The sequence below is a fragment of the Oncorhynchus keta genome, chromosome 15 (genome assembly GCF_023373465.1).
Source record: "Oncorhynchus keta strain PuntledgeMale-10-30-2019 chromosome 15, Oket_V2, whole genome shotgun sequence".
NCBI classification, from domain to species: domain Eukaryota; kingdom Metazoa; phylum Chordata; class Actinopteri; order Salmoniformes; family Salmonidae; genus Oncorhynchus; species Oncorhynchus keta.
In genome coordinates, this window is record NC_068435.1 from 9729752 (window position 1) to 9749768 (window position 20017).

Genomic DNA, 20017 nt, shown 5'->3' on the forward strand with positions numbered 1-20017 from the left:
TGGGGGAGGGAGGGAGGTGGGGGATGTGTGTAGAGTGGTGGGGGAGGGGGGGAGATGTGTGTGTAGAGTGGTGGGGGGAGGGGGGATGTGTGTGTAGAGTGGTGGGGGGGGGGATGTGTGTGTAGAGTGGTGGGGGAGGGGATGTGTGTGTAGAGGGGAGGGGGGATGTGTGTGTAGAGTGGTGGGGGAGGGGGATGTGTGTGTAGAGTGGTGGGGGGGGGGGTATGTGTGTGTAGAGTGGTGGGGAGGGGGATGTGCGTGTAGAGGAGGGGGGGATGTGTGTAGAGTGGTGGGGGGAGGGGGGTGTGTGTGTTTAGAGTGGTGGGGGGAGGGGGAGGGGGGGGAGAGATGGGTGTGTAGAGTGGTGGGGGAGGGCGGGATGTGTGTGTAGAGTGGCTGGGGAGGGGGGGATGTGTGTGTAGAGTGGTGGGGGGGGATGTGTGTTTAGAGTGGTGGGGGGAGGGGATGTGCGTGTAGAGGGGTGGGGGGAGGGGGGGGATGGGTGTGTAGAGTGGTGGGGGAGGGGGAGATGGGTGTGTAGAGTGGTGGGGGGAGGGGTGTGTGTGTGTGTAGAGTGGTGGGGAGGATGTGTGTGTAGAGGGGTGGGGGAGGGGGAGGGGGGGATGGGTGTGTAGAGTGGTGGGGGGAGGGGGGTGTGTGTGTGTAGAGTGGTGGGGGGGGGGGAGATGGGTGTGTAGAGTGGTGGGGGGAGGGGGGGGTGTAGAGTGGTGGGGGGGGGGGTGTGTAGAATGGGGGGGTGTAGGGGGAGGGGGATGTGTGTGTAGAGGGGGTGGGGGGAGGGGATGTGTGTGTAGAGGGGTGGGGGGAGGGGGAGGGGGTATGTGTGTTAAGAGTGGTGGGGGAGGGGGAGGGGGATGTGTAGAGTGGTGGGGGAGGGGGTTGTGTAGAATGGGGGTGTAGAGGGGAGGATGTGTGTGTAGAGGGGTGGGGGAGGGGGATGTGTGTAGAGGGGTGGGGGAGATGGGTGTGTAGAGTGGTGGGGGAGGGGGGGGAGATGTGTGTCTAGAGTGGTGGGGGGAGGGGGATGTGTGTGTAGAGGGGAGGGGGGAGGTGTGTGTAGATGGGTGTGTAGAGTGGTGGGGGTGGGGGAGGGGATGTGTGTTTAGAGTGGTGGGGGAGGGGGATGTGTGTGTAGAGGGGGAGGGGGATTGTGTGTGTAGAGTGGTGGGGGATGTGTGTGTAGAGTTGTGGGGGGAGGGGGTGTGTGTGTGGGGAGGGGATGATGTGTGTGTAGAGGGGTGGGGAGGAGGGGTAGTGTGTGTGTTGAGGGGTGGGGGAGGGGGATGTGTGTGTAGGGGGAGGGTGGGGGTGGGGGAGGATGTGTGTGTAGAGTGGTGGGGGGAGGGGATGTGTGTGTAGAGGGTGGGGGAGGGAGATGTGTGTTTAGAGTGGTGGGGGGATGGGGGGATGTGTTTTGAGGGGTGGGGGAGGGGGGGGAGGGGGTGTGATGGGTTTGTAGAGTGGTGGGGGTGGGGGGAGATGTGTGTTTAGAGTGGTGGGGGGGGGAGGGGGGATGTGTGTAGTAGGGGGAGGGGGGGTTGTGTGTGTAGAGTGGTGGGGTGGGGGAGGATGTGTGTGTAGAGTGGTGGGGGGAGGGGGATGTGTGTGTGAGGGGAGGGGGTGTGTGTGTAGAGGGTGGGGGAGGATGTGTGTGTAGAGTGGTGGGGGGGGGGGATGGGGGTGGGGGGGATGTGTGTAGAGGGTGGGGGGAGGGGGTGTGTGTAGAGTGATGGGGGGAGGGGGTGTGTAGAGTGATGGGGGAGGGGGGGATGTGTGTGTAGAGTGGTGGGGGAGGGGGATGGGGGGGGTGGGGGAGGGGGTTGTGTGTGGGGGGGGGGGATGTGAGTGGTGGGGGGGGGGAGGGGGGATGTGTGTGTAGAGGGGTGGGGGGGAGGGGGGATGTGTGTGTAGAGGGTGGGGGGAGGGGGATGGGGGATGGTGTGTGTTGAGTGGTGGGGGAGGGGATGTGTAGAGTGGTGGGGGAGGGGGATGTGTGTGTAGAGTGGTGGGGGAGGGGGGATGTGTAGAGGGTGGTGGGGGGGGGGATGTGTAGAGGGGGGGAGGGGGTTGTGTGTGTAGGGTGGTGGGGGGAGGGGGATGTGTGTGTGGTGGGGGGAGGGGGATGGGGGGTGGGGGGAGGGGATGTGTGTGTAGAGGGTGGGGGGATGTGTGTGTTGAGTGGTGGGGGAGGGGGATGTGTAGAGTGGTGGGGGAGGGGGTGTGTAGAGTGGTGGGGGAGGGGATGTGTGTGTAGAGTGGTGGGGGAGGGGGATGTGTGTGGTGGGGGAGGGTGGTGGGGGGGGGGAGGGGGATGTGTGTGTAGAGTGGTGGGGGAGGGGGTGTGTAGAGTGGTGGGGGAGGGGGGGATGTGTGTGTAGAGTGGTGGGGGAGGGGATGTGTGTGTAGAGTGGTGGGGGGAGGGGGATGTGTAGAGTGGTGGGGGAGGGGGGATGTGTGTGTGTAGAGTGGTGGGGGGAGGGGGATGTGTGTGTAAAGTGGTGGGGGGAGGGGGATGTGTGTGTAGAGTGGTGGGGGAGGGGATGTGTGTGTAGGGTGGTGGGGAGGGGGATGTGTGTGTAGAGTGGTGGGGGGAGGGGGGATGTGTAGAGTGGTGGGGGAGGGGGATGTGTGTGTAGAGTGGTGGGGGAGGGGATGTGTGTGTAGAGTGGTGGGGGGAGGGGATGTGTGTGTAGAGTGGTGGGGGAGGGGGATGTGTAGAGTGGTGGGGGAGGGGGATGTGTGTGTAGAGTGGTGGGGGAGGGGATGTGTAGAGTGGTGGGGGAGGGGGATGTGTAGAGTGGTGGGGGAGAGGGATGTGTGTGTAGAGTGGTGGGGGAGGGGATGTGTGTGTAGAGTGGTGGGGGAGGGGGATGTGTGTGGTAGAGTGGTGGGGGGAGGGGGATGTGTAGTGGTGGGGGAGGGGGAGTGGTGGGGGGAGGGGGATGTGTGTGTAGGGTGGTGGGGGGGGAGGGGGATGTGTGTGTAGAGTGGTGGGGGGGGGGGGATGTGTAGAGTGGTGGGGGAGGGGGATGTGTGTGTAGAGTGGTGGGGGAGGGGGATGTGTGTGTAGGGTGGTGGGGGGGGGGATGTGTGTGTAGGGGGAGTGGTGGGGGGGAGGGGGATGTGTAGAGTGGTGGGGGGAGGGGGATGTGTGTGTAGAGTGGTGGGGGGGGAGGGGATGTGTGTGTAGAGTGGTGGGGGAGGGGGATGTGTGTAGAGTGGTGGGGGAGGGGATGTGTGTGGGGGGAGGGGGATGTAGAGTGGTGGGGGAGGGGGATGTGTAGAGTGGTGGGGAGGGGGATGTGTGTGTAGAGTGGTGGGGGAGGGGATGTGTGTGTAAAGTGGTGGGGGGAGGGGATGTGTGTGTAAAGTGGTGGGGGAGGGGGATGTGTGGGGGAGGGGGATGTAAAGTGGTGGGGGGAGGGGGATGTGTGTGTAAAGTGGTGGGGGAGGGGGGATGTGAGTGGTGGGGGGAGGGGGTGTGTGTGTGTAAAGTGGTGGGGGAGGGGGATGTGTGTAAAGTGGTGGGGGAGGGGGATGTGTGTGTAAAGTGGTGGGGGAGGGGGATGTGTGTGTAAAGTGGTGGGGGAGGGGGATGTGTGTGTAAAGTGGTGGGGGAGGGGGATGTGTGTGTAAAGTGGTGGGGGAGGGGGATGTGTGTGTAAAGTGGTGGGGGAGGGGGATGTGTAGAGTGGTGGGGGGGGGGGGATGTGTGTGTAAAGTGGTGGGGGAGGGGGATGTGTGTAAAGTGGTGGGGGGAGGGGGATGTGTGTGTAAAGTGGTGGGAGGGTGGGGGGATGTGTGTGTAAAGTGGTGGGGGAGGGGGATGTGTGTGTAAAAAGTGGTGGGGGAGGGGGATGTGTGTGTAAAGTGGTGGGGGGAGGGGGATGTGTGTGTAAAGTGGTGGGGGAGGGGGATGTGTGTAAAGTGGGGGGGGGGATGAAGAGTGGTGGGGGAGGGGATGTGTGTGTAGAGTGGTGGGGGGAGGGGATGTGTGTAGAGTGGTGGGGGAGGGGGATGGATGTGGGGGGAGGGGGATGTGTGTGTAGAGTGGTGGGGGAGGGGGATGTGTAGAGTGGTGGGGGGGGAGGGGGATGTGTGTGTAGAGTGGTGGGGGGAGGGGGATGTGTAGAAGTGGTGGGGGAGGGGGATGTGTGTGTAAAGTGGTGGGGGAGGGGGATGTGTGTGTAAAGGGGGTGGTGGGGTGGGGGAGGGGGATGTGTGTGTAAAGTGCTGGGGGAGGGGGATGTGTGTGTAAAGTGGTGGGGGGAGGGGGGGATGTGTGTGTAAAGTGGTGGGGGAGGGGGATGTGTGTGTAAAGTGGTGGGGGAGGGGGATGTGTGTGTAGAGTGGTGGGGGAGGGGGATGTGTGTGTAAAGTGGTGGGGGGAAGGGGATGTGTAGAGTGGTGGGGGAGGGGGATGTGTGTGTAGAGTGGTGGGGGAGGGGGTGTGTGTAGAGTGGTGGGGGAGGGGGATGTGTGTGTAGAGTGGTGGGGGAAGGGGATGTGTAGAGTGGTGGGGGAGGGGATGTGTGTGTAAAGTGGTGGGGGAAGGGGATGTGTAGAGTGGTGGGGGGAGGGGGATGTGTGTGTAGAGTGGTGGGGGAGGGGATGTGTGTGTAGAGTGGTGGGGGAGGGGGATGTGTAGAGTGGTGGGGGGAGGGGATGTGTAGAGTGGTGGGGGAGGGGGATGTGTGTGTAAAGTGGTGGGGGAGGGGGGATGTGTAGAGTGGTGGGGGAGGGGGATGTGTGTGTAAAGTGCTGGGGGGAGGGGGATGTGTGTGTAGAGTGGTGGGGGAGGGGGATGTGTGTGTAAGTGGTGGGGGAGGGGGATGTGTGTAAAGTGGTGGGGGAGGGGGATGTGTGTGTAAAGTGGTGGGGGGAGGGGGATGTGTGTGTAAAGTGGTGGGGGAGGGGGATGTGATGTGTAAAGTGGTGGGGAGGGGGGATGTGTGTGTAAGTGGTGGGGGAGGGGGGGATGTGTGTGTAAAGTGGTGGGGGAGGGGGGATGTGTGTGTAAAGTGGTGGGGGAGGGGGATGTGTGTGTAAAGAGTGGTGGGGGGGGGGGGATGTGTGTGTAGAGTGGTGGGGGAGGGGGATGTGTGTGTAAAGTGGTGGGGGAGGGGGATGTGTAGAGTGGTGGGGGAGGGGGATGTGTGTGTAAAGTGGTGGGGGAGGGGATGTGTGTGTAGAGTGGTGGGGGAGGGGGATGTGTAGAGTGGTGGGGGAGGGGGATGTGTGTGTGGTGGGGGGAAGTGGTGGGGGAGGGGGATGTGTGTGTAGGGGGATGTGGTGGGGGAGGGGGATGTGTGTGTAAAGTGGTGGGGGAGGGGGGATGTGTGTGTAAAGTGGTGGGGGGGGGAGGGGGATGTGTGTGTAGAGTGGTGGGGGGAGGGGGATGTGTGTAGAGTGGTGGGGGAGGGGGATGTGTGTGTAAAGTGGTGGGGAGGGGGATGTGTGTAAAGTGGTGGGGGAGGGGATGTGTGTGGTAGAGTGGTGGGGGAAGGGGATGTGTAGAGTGGTGGGGGAGGGGGATGTGTGTGTGGTGGGGGAAAGTGGTGGGGGAGGGGGATGTGTGTGTGTGTAGAGTGGTGGGGGAGGGGATGTGTAGAGTGGTGGGGGGAGGGGGATGTGTAGAGTGGTGGGGGAGGGGGATGTGTAGAGTGGTGGGGGAGGGGGATGTGTGTGTAAAGTGGTGGGGGGAGGGGGATGTGTGTGTAAAGTGGTGGGGGGAGGGGGATGTGTGTAGAGTGGTGGGGGAGGGGGATGTGTGTGTAAAGTGGTGGGGGAGGGGGATGTGTGTGTAGAGTGGTGGGGGAGGGGGGGGGATGTGTAGAGTGGTGGGGGAGGGGGATGTGTGTGTAGAGTGGTGGGGGAGGGGGGTGTGTGTGTAAAGTGGTGGGGGAGGGGATGTGTGTGTAAAGTGGTGGGGGAGGGGGATGTGTAGAGTGGTGGGGGAGGGGATGTGTGTGAGTGGTGGGGGAGGGGATGTGTAGAGTGGTGGGGAGGGGGATGTGTGTGTAGAGTGGTGGGGGGAGGGGGATGTGTGTGTAAAGTGGTGGGGGAGGGGGATGTGTGTGTAAAGTGGTGGGGGAGGGGTGATGTGGGGAGGGGGATGTGGTGGGGGAGGGGGATGTGTGTGTAGAGTGGTGGGGGGAGGGGATGTGTAGAGTGGTGGGGGAGGGGGATGTGTGTGTAAAGTGGTGGGGGGAGGGGGATGTGTGTGTAAAGTGGTGGGGGAGGGGGATGTGTGTGTAAAGTGGTGGGGGAGGGGGATGTGTGTGGGGGGAAAGTGGTGGGGGAGGGGATGTGTGTAGAGTGGTGGGGGAAGGGGGGATGTGTGTGTAAAGTGGTGGGGGAGGGGGATGTGTGTGTAAAGTGGGGGGGGAGGGGGATGTGTGTGTAAAGTGGTGGGGGAGGGGGTGTAGAGTGGTGGGGGAGGGGGATGTGTAGAGTGGTGGGGGGGGGAGGGGGATGTGTGTAAAGTGGTGGGGGGAGGGGGGATGTGTGTTTACATTAGTATTTGCATTACGTGTATGTTTGTATTTAAATGCCTGAGTATATATTTGTAAGTCGCTCTGGATAAGAGCGTCTGCTAAATGACTTAAATGTTAAATGTATATTTTGAATGTGTACCTTCAAGGTTGTATACAAGACCTTCTTGAGCGACAATTGTATATTCTGACGTCAAGTTTAGTGGATCAATTTGCTTACAACCTGAGATGTCCGTTCTAAATACTTAACTTGTATACACAATTTGTGTAAAATGTCATATCATTTGAAATATTTACTTGCATTATTGAATGACAAGATGAAGTCTTGACTGTGGGAGCTCTTCATATGTTACCTGGACCTCTAGCTCCACCTAGTGACTCTACTACGGTACTGTATGGGTCATGGGGCACATTATGGCCTCACCAACTGAGGAATCCTAACTTGATGTGTACTTAACTGTGATTTGTGGGGGAAGAACTCACACTCTGATTTCATATTTAGGTTTTGGGCCCAAATGACTATGTTGGGGTGCCTGGTTGGGGTGCAGTGTGTGTTTTAAGGTAATCACACTTGGTTTTTATGTGTGTGTGTGTGTGTGTCTCCGTTCCAGACCATGCCAACAGACATGTGTGCGCTGCAGGACTTTGATGAGGCTGACAAGCTTCAGATTCAGGTTGACGACATCATCACCATCATCGAGGGCAGGTGTGTGTGATCAACTAATGAACTGTAAATCAATATTCTGTCGTCATTGGGTTTTCTATGTATGTTTTGTGTCTGTCAGAGTTATCTGTGTGCATGGGTATATGTGTGTGTGTGAGTGTGTGTGTGAGTGTGTGTGTGTGTGTGTGTGTGAGTGTGTGTGTATGCTATGCATTTACATTGGCACCTACCTGTGTATGTGTGTGTACCTGTCTGTGTGTGTTATGTCTTTATATACCTGTATGGGTTGAAGTTGGAAGTTTACATACATCTTAGCCAACTACATTTAAACTCAGTTTTTCACAATTCCTGACATTTAATCCGAATAAAATACCCTGTCTTAGGTCAGTGAGGATCACCACTTTATTTTAAGAATGTGAAATGTCAGAATAATAGTAGAGATAATGATATATTTCAGCTTTTATTTCTTTCATCACATTCCCAGTGGGTCAGAAGTTTACATACACTGAATTCATATTTGGTAGCATTGCCTTTAAATTGTTTAACTTGGGTCAAACGTTTGTGGTAGCCTTCCACAAGCTTCCCACAATAAGTTGAGTGAATCTTGGCCCATTCCTCCTGACAGAGCTGGTGCAACTGAGTCAGGTTTGTAGGCCTCCTTGCTCACACATGTTTTTTCAGTTCTACCCAGACATTTTCTATAGGATTGAGGTCAGGGCTTTGTGATGGCCACTCCAATACCTTGACTTTGTTGTCCTTAAGCCATTTTGCCTCAACTTTGAAGTACGCTGCCAGACACTTTCCCTCACCAACACCAGCTAGACCGTGATGGCCAGCTGTTTGATTCAACAACATACAACAATGGAAATTACACAAGATATGTTTATAATATATTTTATTAATAATGATCAATGTCCATTTGGAAGACCCATTTGCGACCAAGCTTTAACTCCCTGACTGATGTCTTGAGACGTTGCTTCAATATATCCATATAATTTTCCTACCTCATGATGCCATCTATTTTGTGAAGTGCACCAGTCCCTCCTGCAGCAAAGCACCCCCACAACATGATGCTGCCACCCATTAACATTAACATTTAAGTCATTTAGCAGACGCTCTTATCCAGAGCGACTTACAAATTGGTGCATACACCTTATGACAACCAGTGGAACAGCCACTTGCATCTAAATCTTGTTGGGGGGGAGAAGGATTACCTACCCTTACTTACCCTATCCTAGGTATTCCTTGAAGAGGTGGGGTTTCAGGTGTCTCCGGAAGGTGGTGATTGACTCCGCTGTCCTGGCGTCGTGAGGGAGTTTGTTCCACCATTGGGGGGCCAGAGCAGCGAACAGTTTTGACTGGGCTGAGCGGGAACTGTACTTCCTCAGTGGTAGGGAGGCGAGCAGGCCAGAGGTGGATGAACGCAGTGCCCTTGTTTGGGTGTAGGGCCACCCCCGTGCTTCGCGGTTGGTATGGGGATCTTCAGCTTGCAAGCCTCCCCCTTTTTCCTCAAAACATGACGATGGTCATTATGGCCAAACAGTTCTGTTTTTGTTTCATCAGACCAGAGGACATTTTTCCAAAAAGTAAAATATTTTTTATGGCGGTTTTGAGGCAGTGGCTTCTTCCTTGCTGAGCGGCCTTTCAGGTTATGTCGATATAGGACTCGTTTTACTGTGGATATAGATTATTTTGTACCTGTTTCCTCCAGCATCTTCACAAGGTCCCTTGCTGTTGTTCTGGGATTGATTTGCACTTTTCGCACCAAAGTACGTTCATCTGTAGGAGACAGAACACGTCTCCTTCCTGAGCGGTATCATGGCTGCGTGTTCCCACAGTGTTTATACTTGCATGCTATTGTTTGTACAAATGAATGTGGTACCTTCAGGTGTTTAGAAATTGCTCCCAAGGATGAACCAGACTTGTGGAGGTCCCCCCACAAAATTCTTATTTCTTGGCTGATTTCTTTTGATTTTCCCATTATGTCAAGCAAAGATGGACTGAGTTTGAAGGTCGGCCTTTAAATGCACCCACAGGTACACCTCCAATTGAATCAAATGATGTACATTAGCCTATCAGAAGCTTCTAAAGCCATGACATCCTTTTCTAGAATTGTCCAAGCTATTTAAAGGCACAGTCAACTTAGTGTATGTAAACTTCTGACCCACTGGAATTGTGATTCTTCTGATTCACTGGAACAGTGAATTATGAGTGAAATAATCTGTCTGTAAACAATTGTTGGAAAAATTACTTGTCATGCACAAAGTAGATGTCCTAACCAACTTGACAAAACTATAGTTTGTTAACAATACATTTGTGGAGTGGTTGTTAAACGAGTTTTAATGACTCCAACCTAAGTGTACGTAAACTTCTGACTTCAACTGTACCTGTATGTGTTAGGTCTTTATATAACTGTATGTGTTAGGTCTTTATATACCTGTATGTGTTAGGTCTTTATATACCTGTATGTGTTAGGTCTTTATATACCTGTATGTGTTAGGTCTTTATATACCTGTATGTGTTAGGTTTTTATATAACTGTATTGTGTTATGTGTTTATATACCTGTATGTGTTATGTCTTTATATACTTCAAATCAAATTTATTTATATAGCCCTTCGTACATCAGCTGATATCTCAAAGTGCTGTACAGAAACCCAGCCTAAAACCTCAAATAGCAAGCAATGCAGGTGTAGAAGCACGGTGGCTAGGAAAAACTCCCTAGAAAGGTCAAAACCTAGGAAGAAACCTAGAGAGGAACCAGGCTATGTGGGGTGGCCAGTCCTCTTCTGGCTGTGCCGGGTGGAGATTATAACAGAACATGGCCAAGATGTTCAAATGTTCATAAATGACCAGCCAGGTCCAATAATAATAAGGCAAAACAGTTGAAACTGGAGCAGCAGCACGGCCAGGTGGACGGGGGACAGCAAGGTGTCATCATATCAGGTAGTCCTGAGGCATGGTCCTAGGGCTCAGGTCCTCCAAGAGAGAGAAAGAAAGAGAGAAAGAGAGAATTAGAGAGAGCACACTTAAATTCACACAGGACACCGAATAGGACAGGAGAGGTACTCCAGATATAACAAACTGACCCTAGCCCCCCGACACATAAACTACTGCAGCATAAATACTGGAGGCTGAGACAGGAGGGGTCAGGAGACACTGTGGCCCCATCCGAGGACACCCCCGGACAGGGCCAAACATGAAGAATATAACCCCACCCACTTTGCCAAAGAACAGCCCCCACACCACTAGAGGGATATCTTCAACCACCAACTTACCATCCTGAGACAAGGCTGAGTATAGCCCACAACCCAAGGGGGGGGCGCCAACCCAGACAGGATGATCACATCAGAGACTCAACCCACTCAGGTGACGCACCCCTCCCAGGGACGGTATGAGAGAGCCCCAGTAAGCCAGTGTAATAGGGTTAGAGGCAGAGAATCCCGGTGGAAAGAGGGAAACCGGCCAGGCAGAGACAGCAAGGGCGGTTCGTTGCTCCAGAGCCTTTCCGTTCACCTTCCCACTCCTGGGCCAGACTACACTCAATCATATGACCCACTGAAGAGATGAGTCTTCAGTAAAGACTTAAAGGTTAAGACCGAGTTTGCGTCTCTGACATGGGTAGGCAGACCGTTCCATAAAAATGGAGCTCTATAGGAGAAAGCCCTGCCTCCAGCTGTTTGCTAAGAAATTCTAGGGACAATTAGGAGGCCTGCGTCTTGTGACCGTAGCGTACATGTAGGTATGTAGGACCAAATCAGAGAGATAGGTAGGAGCAAGCCCATGTAATGCTTTGTAGGTTAGCAGTAAAACCTTGAAATCAGCCCTTGCTTTGCCAGGAAGCCAGTGTAGGGAGGCTAGCACTGGAGTAATATGATCAATTTTTTTGGTTCTAGTCAGGATTCTAGTAGCTGTATTTAGCACTAACTGAAGTTTATTTAGTGCTTTATCCGGGTAGCCGGAAAGTAGAGCATAGCAGTAGTCTAACCTAGAAGTGACAAAAGCATGGATTCATTTTTCTGCATCATTTTTGGACAGAAAGTTTCTGATTTTTGCAATGTTATGTAGATGGAAAAAAGCTGTCCTTGAAATGGTCTTGATATGTTCTTCAAAAAAGAGATCAGGGTCCAGAGTAACGCCGAGGTCCTTCACAGTTTTATTTGAGACGACTGTACAACCATTAAGATTAATTGTCAGATTCAACAGAAGATCTCTTTGTTTCTTGGGACCTAGAACAAGCATCTCTGTTTTGTCCGAGTTTAAAAGTAGAAAGTTTGCAGCCATCCACTTCCTTATGTCTGAAACACATGCTTCTAGCGAGGGCAATTTTGGGGCTTCACCATTTGTGTCATCCGCATAGCAGTGAAAGTTAACATTATGTTTTCGAATGACATCCCCAAGAGGTAAAATATATAGTGAAAACAATAGTGGTCCTAAAACGGAACCTTGAGGAACACCGGAATTTACAGTTGATTTGTCAGAGGACAAACCATTCACAGAGACAAACTGATATCTTTCCGACAGATAAGATCTAAACCAGGCCAGAACTTGTCCGTGTAGACCAATTTGGGTTTCCAATCTCTCCAAAAGAATGTGGTGATCGATGGTATCAAAAGCATCACTAAGGTCTAGGAGCATGAGGACAGATGCAGAGCCTCGGTCTGATGCCATTAAAAGGTCATTTACCACCTTCGCAGTCTCAGTGCTATGATGGTGTCTAAAACCAGACTGAAGCATTTCGTATACATTGTTTGTCTTCAGGAAGGCAGTGAGTTGCTGCGCAACAGCCTTTTCTAAAATTTTTGAAAGGAATGGAAGATTCGATATAGGCCGATAGTTTTTAATATTTTCTGGGTCAAGGTTTGGCTTTTTCAAGAGAGGCTTTATTACTGCCACTTTTAGTGAGTTTGGTACACATCTGGTGGATAGAGAGCCATTTATTATGTTCAACATAGGAGGGCCAAGCACAGGAAGCAGCTCTTTCAGTAGTTTAGTTGGAATAGGGTCCAGTATGCAGCTTGAAGATTTAGAGGCCATGATTATTTTCATCATTGTGTCAAGAGATATAGTACTAAAACACTTGAGCGTCTCTCTTGATCCTAGGTCCTGGCAGAGTTGTGCAGACTCAGGACAACTGAGCTTTGAAGGAATACGCAGATTTAAAGAGGAGTCCGTAATTTGCTTTCTAATAATCATGATCTTTTCCTCAAAGAAGTTCATGAATTTATCACTGCTAAAGTGAAAGCCATCCTCTCTTGGGGAATGCTGCTTTTTAGTTAGCTTTGCGACAGTATCAAAAAGGAATTTCGGATTGTTCTTTATTTTCCTCAATTAAGTTAGAAAAATAGGATGATCTAGCAGCAGTAAGGGTACTACTGTCCTTCCAAGCTAGTCGGAAGACTTCCAGTTTGGTGTGGCGCCATTTCCGTTCCAATTTTCTGGAAGCTGGCTTCAGAGCTCGGCTATTTTCTGTGTACCAGGGAGCTAGTTTCTTATGAGAAATGTTTTTATTTTTTAGGGGTGCAACTGCATCTAGGGTATTGCGCAAAGTTAAATTGAGTTCCTCAGTTAGGTGGTTAACTGATTTTTGTCCTCTGGCGTACCTTGGGTAGACAGAGAGAATCTGGAAGGACATCAAGGAACCTTTGTGTTGCCTGTGAATTTATAGCACGACTTTTGATGTTCCTTGGTAGGGGTCTGAGCAGATTATTTGTTGCAATTGCAAACATAATAAAATGGTGGTCCGATAGTCCAGGATTATGAGGAAAAACATTAAGATCCACAACATTTATTCCATGGGACAAAACTAGGTCCAGAGTATGATTGTGACAGTGAGTGGGTCCAGAGACATGTATACCTGTATGTGTTAGGTCTTTATATACCTGTATGTGTTAGGTCTTTATATACCTGTATGTGTTAGGTCTTTATATACCTGTATGTGTTAGGTCTTTATATACCTGTATGTGTTAGGTCTTTATATACCTGTATGTGTTAGGTCTTTATATACCTGTATGTGTTAGGTCTTTATATACCTGTATGTGTTATGTGTTTATATACCTGTATGTGTTAGGTCTTTATATACCTGTATGCGTTAGGTCTTTATATACCTGTATGTGTTAGGTCTTTATATACCTGTATGTGTTAGGTCTTTATATACCTGTATGTGTTAGGTCTTTATATACCTGTATGTGTTAGGTCTTTATATACCTGTATGTGTTAGGTCTTTATATACCTGTATGTGTTAGGTCTTTATGTACCTGTATGTGTTAGGTCTTTATATACCTGTATGTGTTAGGTCTTTATATACCTGTATGTGTTAGGTCTTTATATACCTGTATGTGTTAGGTCTTTATGTAGATGTGTGGCATGCATGGGCTTGTTTATCTGTCTGTCTGTCTGTCTGTCTGTCTGTCTGTCTGTCTGTCTGTCTGCACTGTGTCTGTGCTTTTTCTCACGTTCACCTGTACGTCTATTTTACAACCCTCTTTGTCAGAGCGGAGAACTACTGGTGGCGGGGCCAGAACAAACGCACGCTGAAGGTGGGCCAGTTCCCCAGGAACGTGGTGACCTCCGTTGCGGGCCTGTCGGCCCATGACATCAGCAGGCCCCTTAAACACAGCTTCATCCACACTGGCCATGGAGACTCCGACCCACACCGCTGCTGGGGCTTCCCAGACCGCATTGACGAGTAAGATATAACTAATCCTAACCTTAAATCATCAATGAGTAAAGACATGTCCTCATAACTAACCTGGACCGTATTAAAGACATGTCCTCATAACTAACCTGAACCGTATTAACGATTAAAGACATGTCCTCATAACTAACCTGAACCATATTAAAGACATGTCCTCATAACTAACCTGAACCATATTAAAGACATGTCCTCATAACTAACCTGAACCATATTAAAGACATGTCCTCATAACTAACCTGAACCATATTAAAGACATGTCCTCATAACTAACCTGAACCATATTAAAGACATGTCCTCATAACTAACCTGAACCATATTAAAGACATGTCCTCATAACTAACCTGGACCATATTAACGATTAAAGACATGTCCTCATAACTAACCTGAACCATATTAAAGACATGTCCTCATAACTAACCTGAACCATATTAACGATTAAAGACATGTCCTCATAACTAACCTGAACCATATTAAAGACATGTCCTCATAACTAACCTGAACCATATTAAAGACATGTCCTCATAACTAACCTGAACCATATTAAAGACATGTCCTCATAACTAACCTGAACCATATTAACGATTAAAGACATGTCCTCATAACTAACCTGAACCATATTAAAGACATGTCCTCATAACTAACCTGAACCGTATTAAAGACATGTCCTCATAACTAACCTGAACCATATTAAAGACATGTCCTCATAACTAACCTGAACCATATTAAAGACATGTCCTCATAACTAACCTGAACCATATTAAAGACATGTCCTCATAACTAACCTGAACCATATTAAAGACATGTCCTCATAACTAACCTGAACCATATTAAAGACATGTCCTCATAACTAACCTGAACCATATTAACGATTAAAGACATGTCCTCATAACTAACCTGAACCATATTAAAGAAATGTCCTCATAACTAACCTGAACCTTATTAACGATTAAAGACATGTCCTCATAACTAACCTGAACCATATTAAAGAAATGTCCTCATAACTAACCTGAACCATATTAACGATTAAAGACATGTCCTCATAACTAACCTGAACCATATTAAAGACATGTCCTCATAACTAACCTGAACCGTATTAAAGACATGTCCTCATAACTAACCTGAACCATATTAAAGACATGTCCTCATAACTAACCTGAACCGTATTAAAGACATGTCCTCATAACTAACCTGAACCATATTAAAGACATGTCCTCATAACTAACCTGAACCATATTAACGATTAAAGACATGTCCTCATAACTAACCTGAACCATATTAAAGACATGTCCTCATAACTAACCTGAACCATATTAACGATTAAAGACATGTCCTCATAACTAACCTGAACCATATTAAAGACATGTCCTCATAACTAACCTGAACCATATTAAAGACATGTCCTCATAACTAACCTGAACCGTATTAAAGACATGTCCTCATAACTAACCTGAACCGTATTAAAGACATGTCCTCATAACTAACCTGAACCGTATTAAAGACATGTCCTCATAACTAACCTGAACCGTATTAAAGACATGTCCTCATAACTAACCTGAACCGTATTAAAGACATGTCCTCATAACTAACCTGAACCGTATTAAAGACATGTCCTCATAACTAACCTGAACCATATTAAAGACATGTCCTCATAACTAACCTGAACCATATTAAAGACATGTCCTCATAACTAACCTGAACCATATTAAAGACATGTCCTCATAACTAACCTGAACCATATTAAAAACATGTCCTCATAACTAACCTGAACCATATTAAAGACATGTCCTCATAACTAACCTGGACCATATTAACGATTAAAGACATGTCCTCATAACTAACCTGAACCATATTAAAGACATGTCCTCGTAACTAACCTGAACCGTATTAAAGACATGTCCTCATAACTAACCTGAACCATATTAACGATTAAAGACATGTCCTCATAACTAACCTGAACCATATTAAAGACATGTCCTCATAACTAACCTGAACAGTATTAAAGACATGTCCTCATAACTAACCTGAACCATATTAAAGACATGTCCTCATAACTAACCTGAACCATATTAACGATTAAAGACATGTCCTCATAACTAACCTGAACCATATTAAAGACATGTCCTCATAACTAACCTGAACCATATTAAAGACATGTCCTCATAACTAACCTGAACCATATTAAAGACATGTCCTCATAACTAACCTGAACCGTATTAAAGACATGTCCTCATAACTAACCTGAACCATATTAACGATTAAAGACATGTCCTCATAACTAACCTGAACCATATTAAACAAATGTCCTCATAACTAACCTGAACCATATTAAAGACATGTCCTCATAACTAACCTGAACCATATTAAAGACGTGTCCTCATAACTAACCTGAACCATATTAAAGACATGTCCTCATAACTAACCTGAACCATATTAAAGACATGTCCTCATATCTAACCTGAACCGTATTAAAGACATGTCCTCATAACTAACCTGAACCATATTAAAGACATGTCCTCATAACTAACCTGAACCGTATTAAACAAATGTCCTCATAACTAACCTGCACCATATTAAAGACATGTCCTCATAACTAACCTGAACCATATTAACGATTAAAGACATGTCCTCATAACTAACCTGAACCATATTAAAGACATGTCCTCATAACTAACCTGAACCATATTAAAGACATGTCCTCATAACTAACCTGAACCATATTAAAGACATGTCCTCATAACTAACCTGAACCATATTAAAGACATGTCCTCATAACTAACCTGAACCATATTAAAGACATGTCCTCATAACTAACCTGAACCATATTAAAGACATGTCCTCATAACTAACCTGAACCATATTAACGATTAAAGACATGTCCTCATAACTAACCTGAACCATATTAAAGAAATGTCCTCATAACTAACCTGAACCTTATTAACGATTAAAGACATGTCCTCATAACTAACCTGAACCATATTAAAGAAATGTCCTCATAACTAACCTGAACCATATTAACGATTAAAGACATGTCCTCATAACTAACCTGAACCATATTAAAGACATGTCCTCATAACTAACCTGAACCGTATTAAAGACATGTCCTCATAACTAACCTGAACCATATTAAAGACATGTCCTCATAACTAACCTGAACCGTATTAAAGACATGTCCTCATAACTAACCTGAACCATATTAAAGACATGTCCTCATAACTAACCTGAACCATATTAACGATTAAAGACATGTCCTCATAACTAACCTGAACCATATTAAAGACATGTCCTCATAACTAACCTGAACCATATTAACGATTAAAGACATGTCCTCATAACTAACCTGAACCATATTAAAGACATGTCCTCATAACTAACCTGAACCATATTAAAGACATGTCCTCATAACTAACCTGAACCGTATTAAAGACATGTCCTCATAACTAACCTGAACCGTATTAAAGACATGTCCTCATAACTAACCTGAACCGTATTAAAGACATGTCCTCATAACTAACCTGAACCGTATTAAAGACATGTCCTCATAACTAACCTGAACCGTATTAAAGACATGTCCTCATAACTAACCTGAACCATATTAAAGACATGTCCTCATAACTAACCTGAACCATATTAAAGACATGTCCTCATAACTAACCTGAACCATATTAAAGACATGTCCTCATAACTAACCTGAACCATATTAAAGACATGTCCTCATAACTAACCTGAACCATATTAAAAACATGTCCTCATAACTAACCTGAACCATATTAAAGACATGTCCTCATAACTAACCTGGACCATATTAACGATTAAAGACATGTCCTCATAACTAACCTGAACCATATTAAAGACATGTCCTCGTAACTAACCTGAACCGTATTAAAGACATGTCCTCATAACTAACCTGAACCATATTAACGATTAAAGACATGTCCTCATAACTAACCTGAACCATATTAAAGACATGTCCTCATAACTAACCTGAACAGTATTAAAGACATGTCCTCATAACTAACCTGAACCATATTAAAGACATGTCCTCATAACTAACCTGAACCATATTAACGATTAAAGACATGTCCTCATAACTAACCTGAACCATATTAAAGACATGTCCTCATAACTAACCTGAACCATATTAAAGACATGTCCTCATAACTAACCTGAACCATATTAAAGACATGTCCTCATAACTAACCTGAACCGTATTAAAGACATGTCCTCATAACTAACCTGAACCATATTAACGATTAAAGACATGTCCTCATAACTAACCTGAACCATATTAAACAAATGTCCTCATAACTAACCTGAACCATATTAAAGACATGTCCTCATAACTAACCTGAACCATATTAAAGACGTGTCCTCATAACTAAACTGAACCATATTAAAGACATGTCCTCATAACTAACCTGAACCATATTAAAGACATGTCCTCATATCTAACCTGAACCGTATTAAAGACATGTCCTCATAACTAACCTGAACCATATTAAAGACATGTCCTCATAACTAACCTGAACCGTATTAAACAAATGTCCTCATAACTAACCTGCACCATATTAAAGACATGTCCTCATAACTAACCTGAACCATATTAACGATTAAAGACATGTCCTCATAACTAACCTGAACCATATTAAAGACATGTCCTCATAACTAACCTGAACCATATTAAAGACATGTCCTCATAACTAACCTGAACCATATTAAAGACATGTCCTCATAACTAACCTGAACCATATTAACGATTAAAGACATGTCCTCATAACTAACCTGAACCATATTAAAGAAATGTCCTCATAACTAACCTGAACCTTATTAACGATTAAAGACATGTCCTCATAACTAACCTGAACCATATTAAAGACATGTCCTCACAACTAACCTGAACCGTATTAAAGACATGTCCTCATAACTAACCTGAACCATATTAAAGACATGTCCTCATAACTAACCTGAACCGTATTAAAGACATGTCCTCATAACTAACCTGAACCATATTAAAGACATGTCCTCATAACTAACCTGAACCATATTAAAGACATGTCCTCATAACTAACCTGAACCATATTAAAGACATGTCCTCATAACTAACCTGAACCATATTAACGATTAAAGACATGTCCTCATAACTAACCTGAACCATATTAAAGAAATGTCCTCATAACTAACCTGAACCTTATTAACGATTAAAGACATGTCCTCATAACTAACCTGAACCATATTAAAGAAATGTCCTCATAACTAACCTGAACCATATTAACGATTAAAGACATGTCCTCATAACTAACCTGAACCATATTAAAGACATGTCCTCATAACTAACCTGAACCGTATTAAAGACATGTCCTCATAACTAACCTGAACCATATTAAAGACATGTCCTCATAACTAACCTGAACCGTATTAAAGACATGTCCTCATAACTAACCTGAACCATATTAAAGACATGTCCTCATAACTAACCTGAACCATATTAACGATTAAAGACATGTCCTCATAACTAACCTGAACCATATTAAAGACATGTCCTCATAACTAACCTGAACCATATTAACGATTAAAGACATGTCCTCATAACTAACCTGAACCATATTAAAGACATGTCCTCATAACTAACCTGAACCATATTAAAGACATGTCCTCATAACTAACCTGAACCGTATTAAAGACATGTCCTCATAACTAACCTGAACCGTATTAAAGACATGTCCTCATAACTAACCTGAACCGTATTAAAGACATGTCCTCATAACTAACCTGAACCATATTAAAGACATGTCCTCATAACTAACCTGAACCATATTAAAGACATGTCCTCATAACTAACCTGAACCATATTAAAGACATGTCCTCATAACTAACCTGAACCATATTAAAGACATGTCCTCATAACTAACCTGAACAGTATTAAAGACATGTCCTCATAACTAACCTGAACCATATTAAAGACATGTCCTCATAACTAACCTGAACCATATTAACGATTAAAGACATGTCCTCATAACTAACCTGAACCATATTAAAGACATGTCCTCATAACTAACCTGAACCATATTAAAGACATGTCCTCATAACTAACCTGAACCATATTAAAGACATGTCCTCATAACTAACCTGAACCGTATTAAAGACAT

The 20017-nt window shown here is 46.7% G+C and overlaps 1 protein-coding gene across 9 annotated transcripts in view; it reads left to right on the top strand.

Moving 5' to 3' along the window:
• LOC118395167 (activated CDC42 kinase 1-like) overlaps nt 1–20017 on the top strand; it is a 178421-nt gene that overhangs the window by 110219 nt on the left and 48185 nt on the right. For all 9 annotated transcript variants that reach the window (XM_052463247.1, XM_052463245.1, XM_052463246.1 and 6 more), the window contains 2 exons: nt 7127–7221; nt 13671–13865. In XM_052463247.1, the coding sequence (XP_052319207.1) occupies nt 7127–7221; nt 13671–13865 (290 nt within the window). The remainder of the gene's footprint in view (nt 1–7126; nt 7222–13670; nt 13866–20017) is intronic.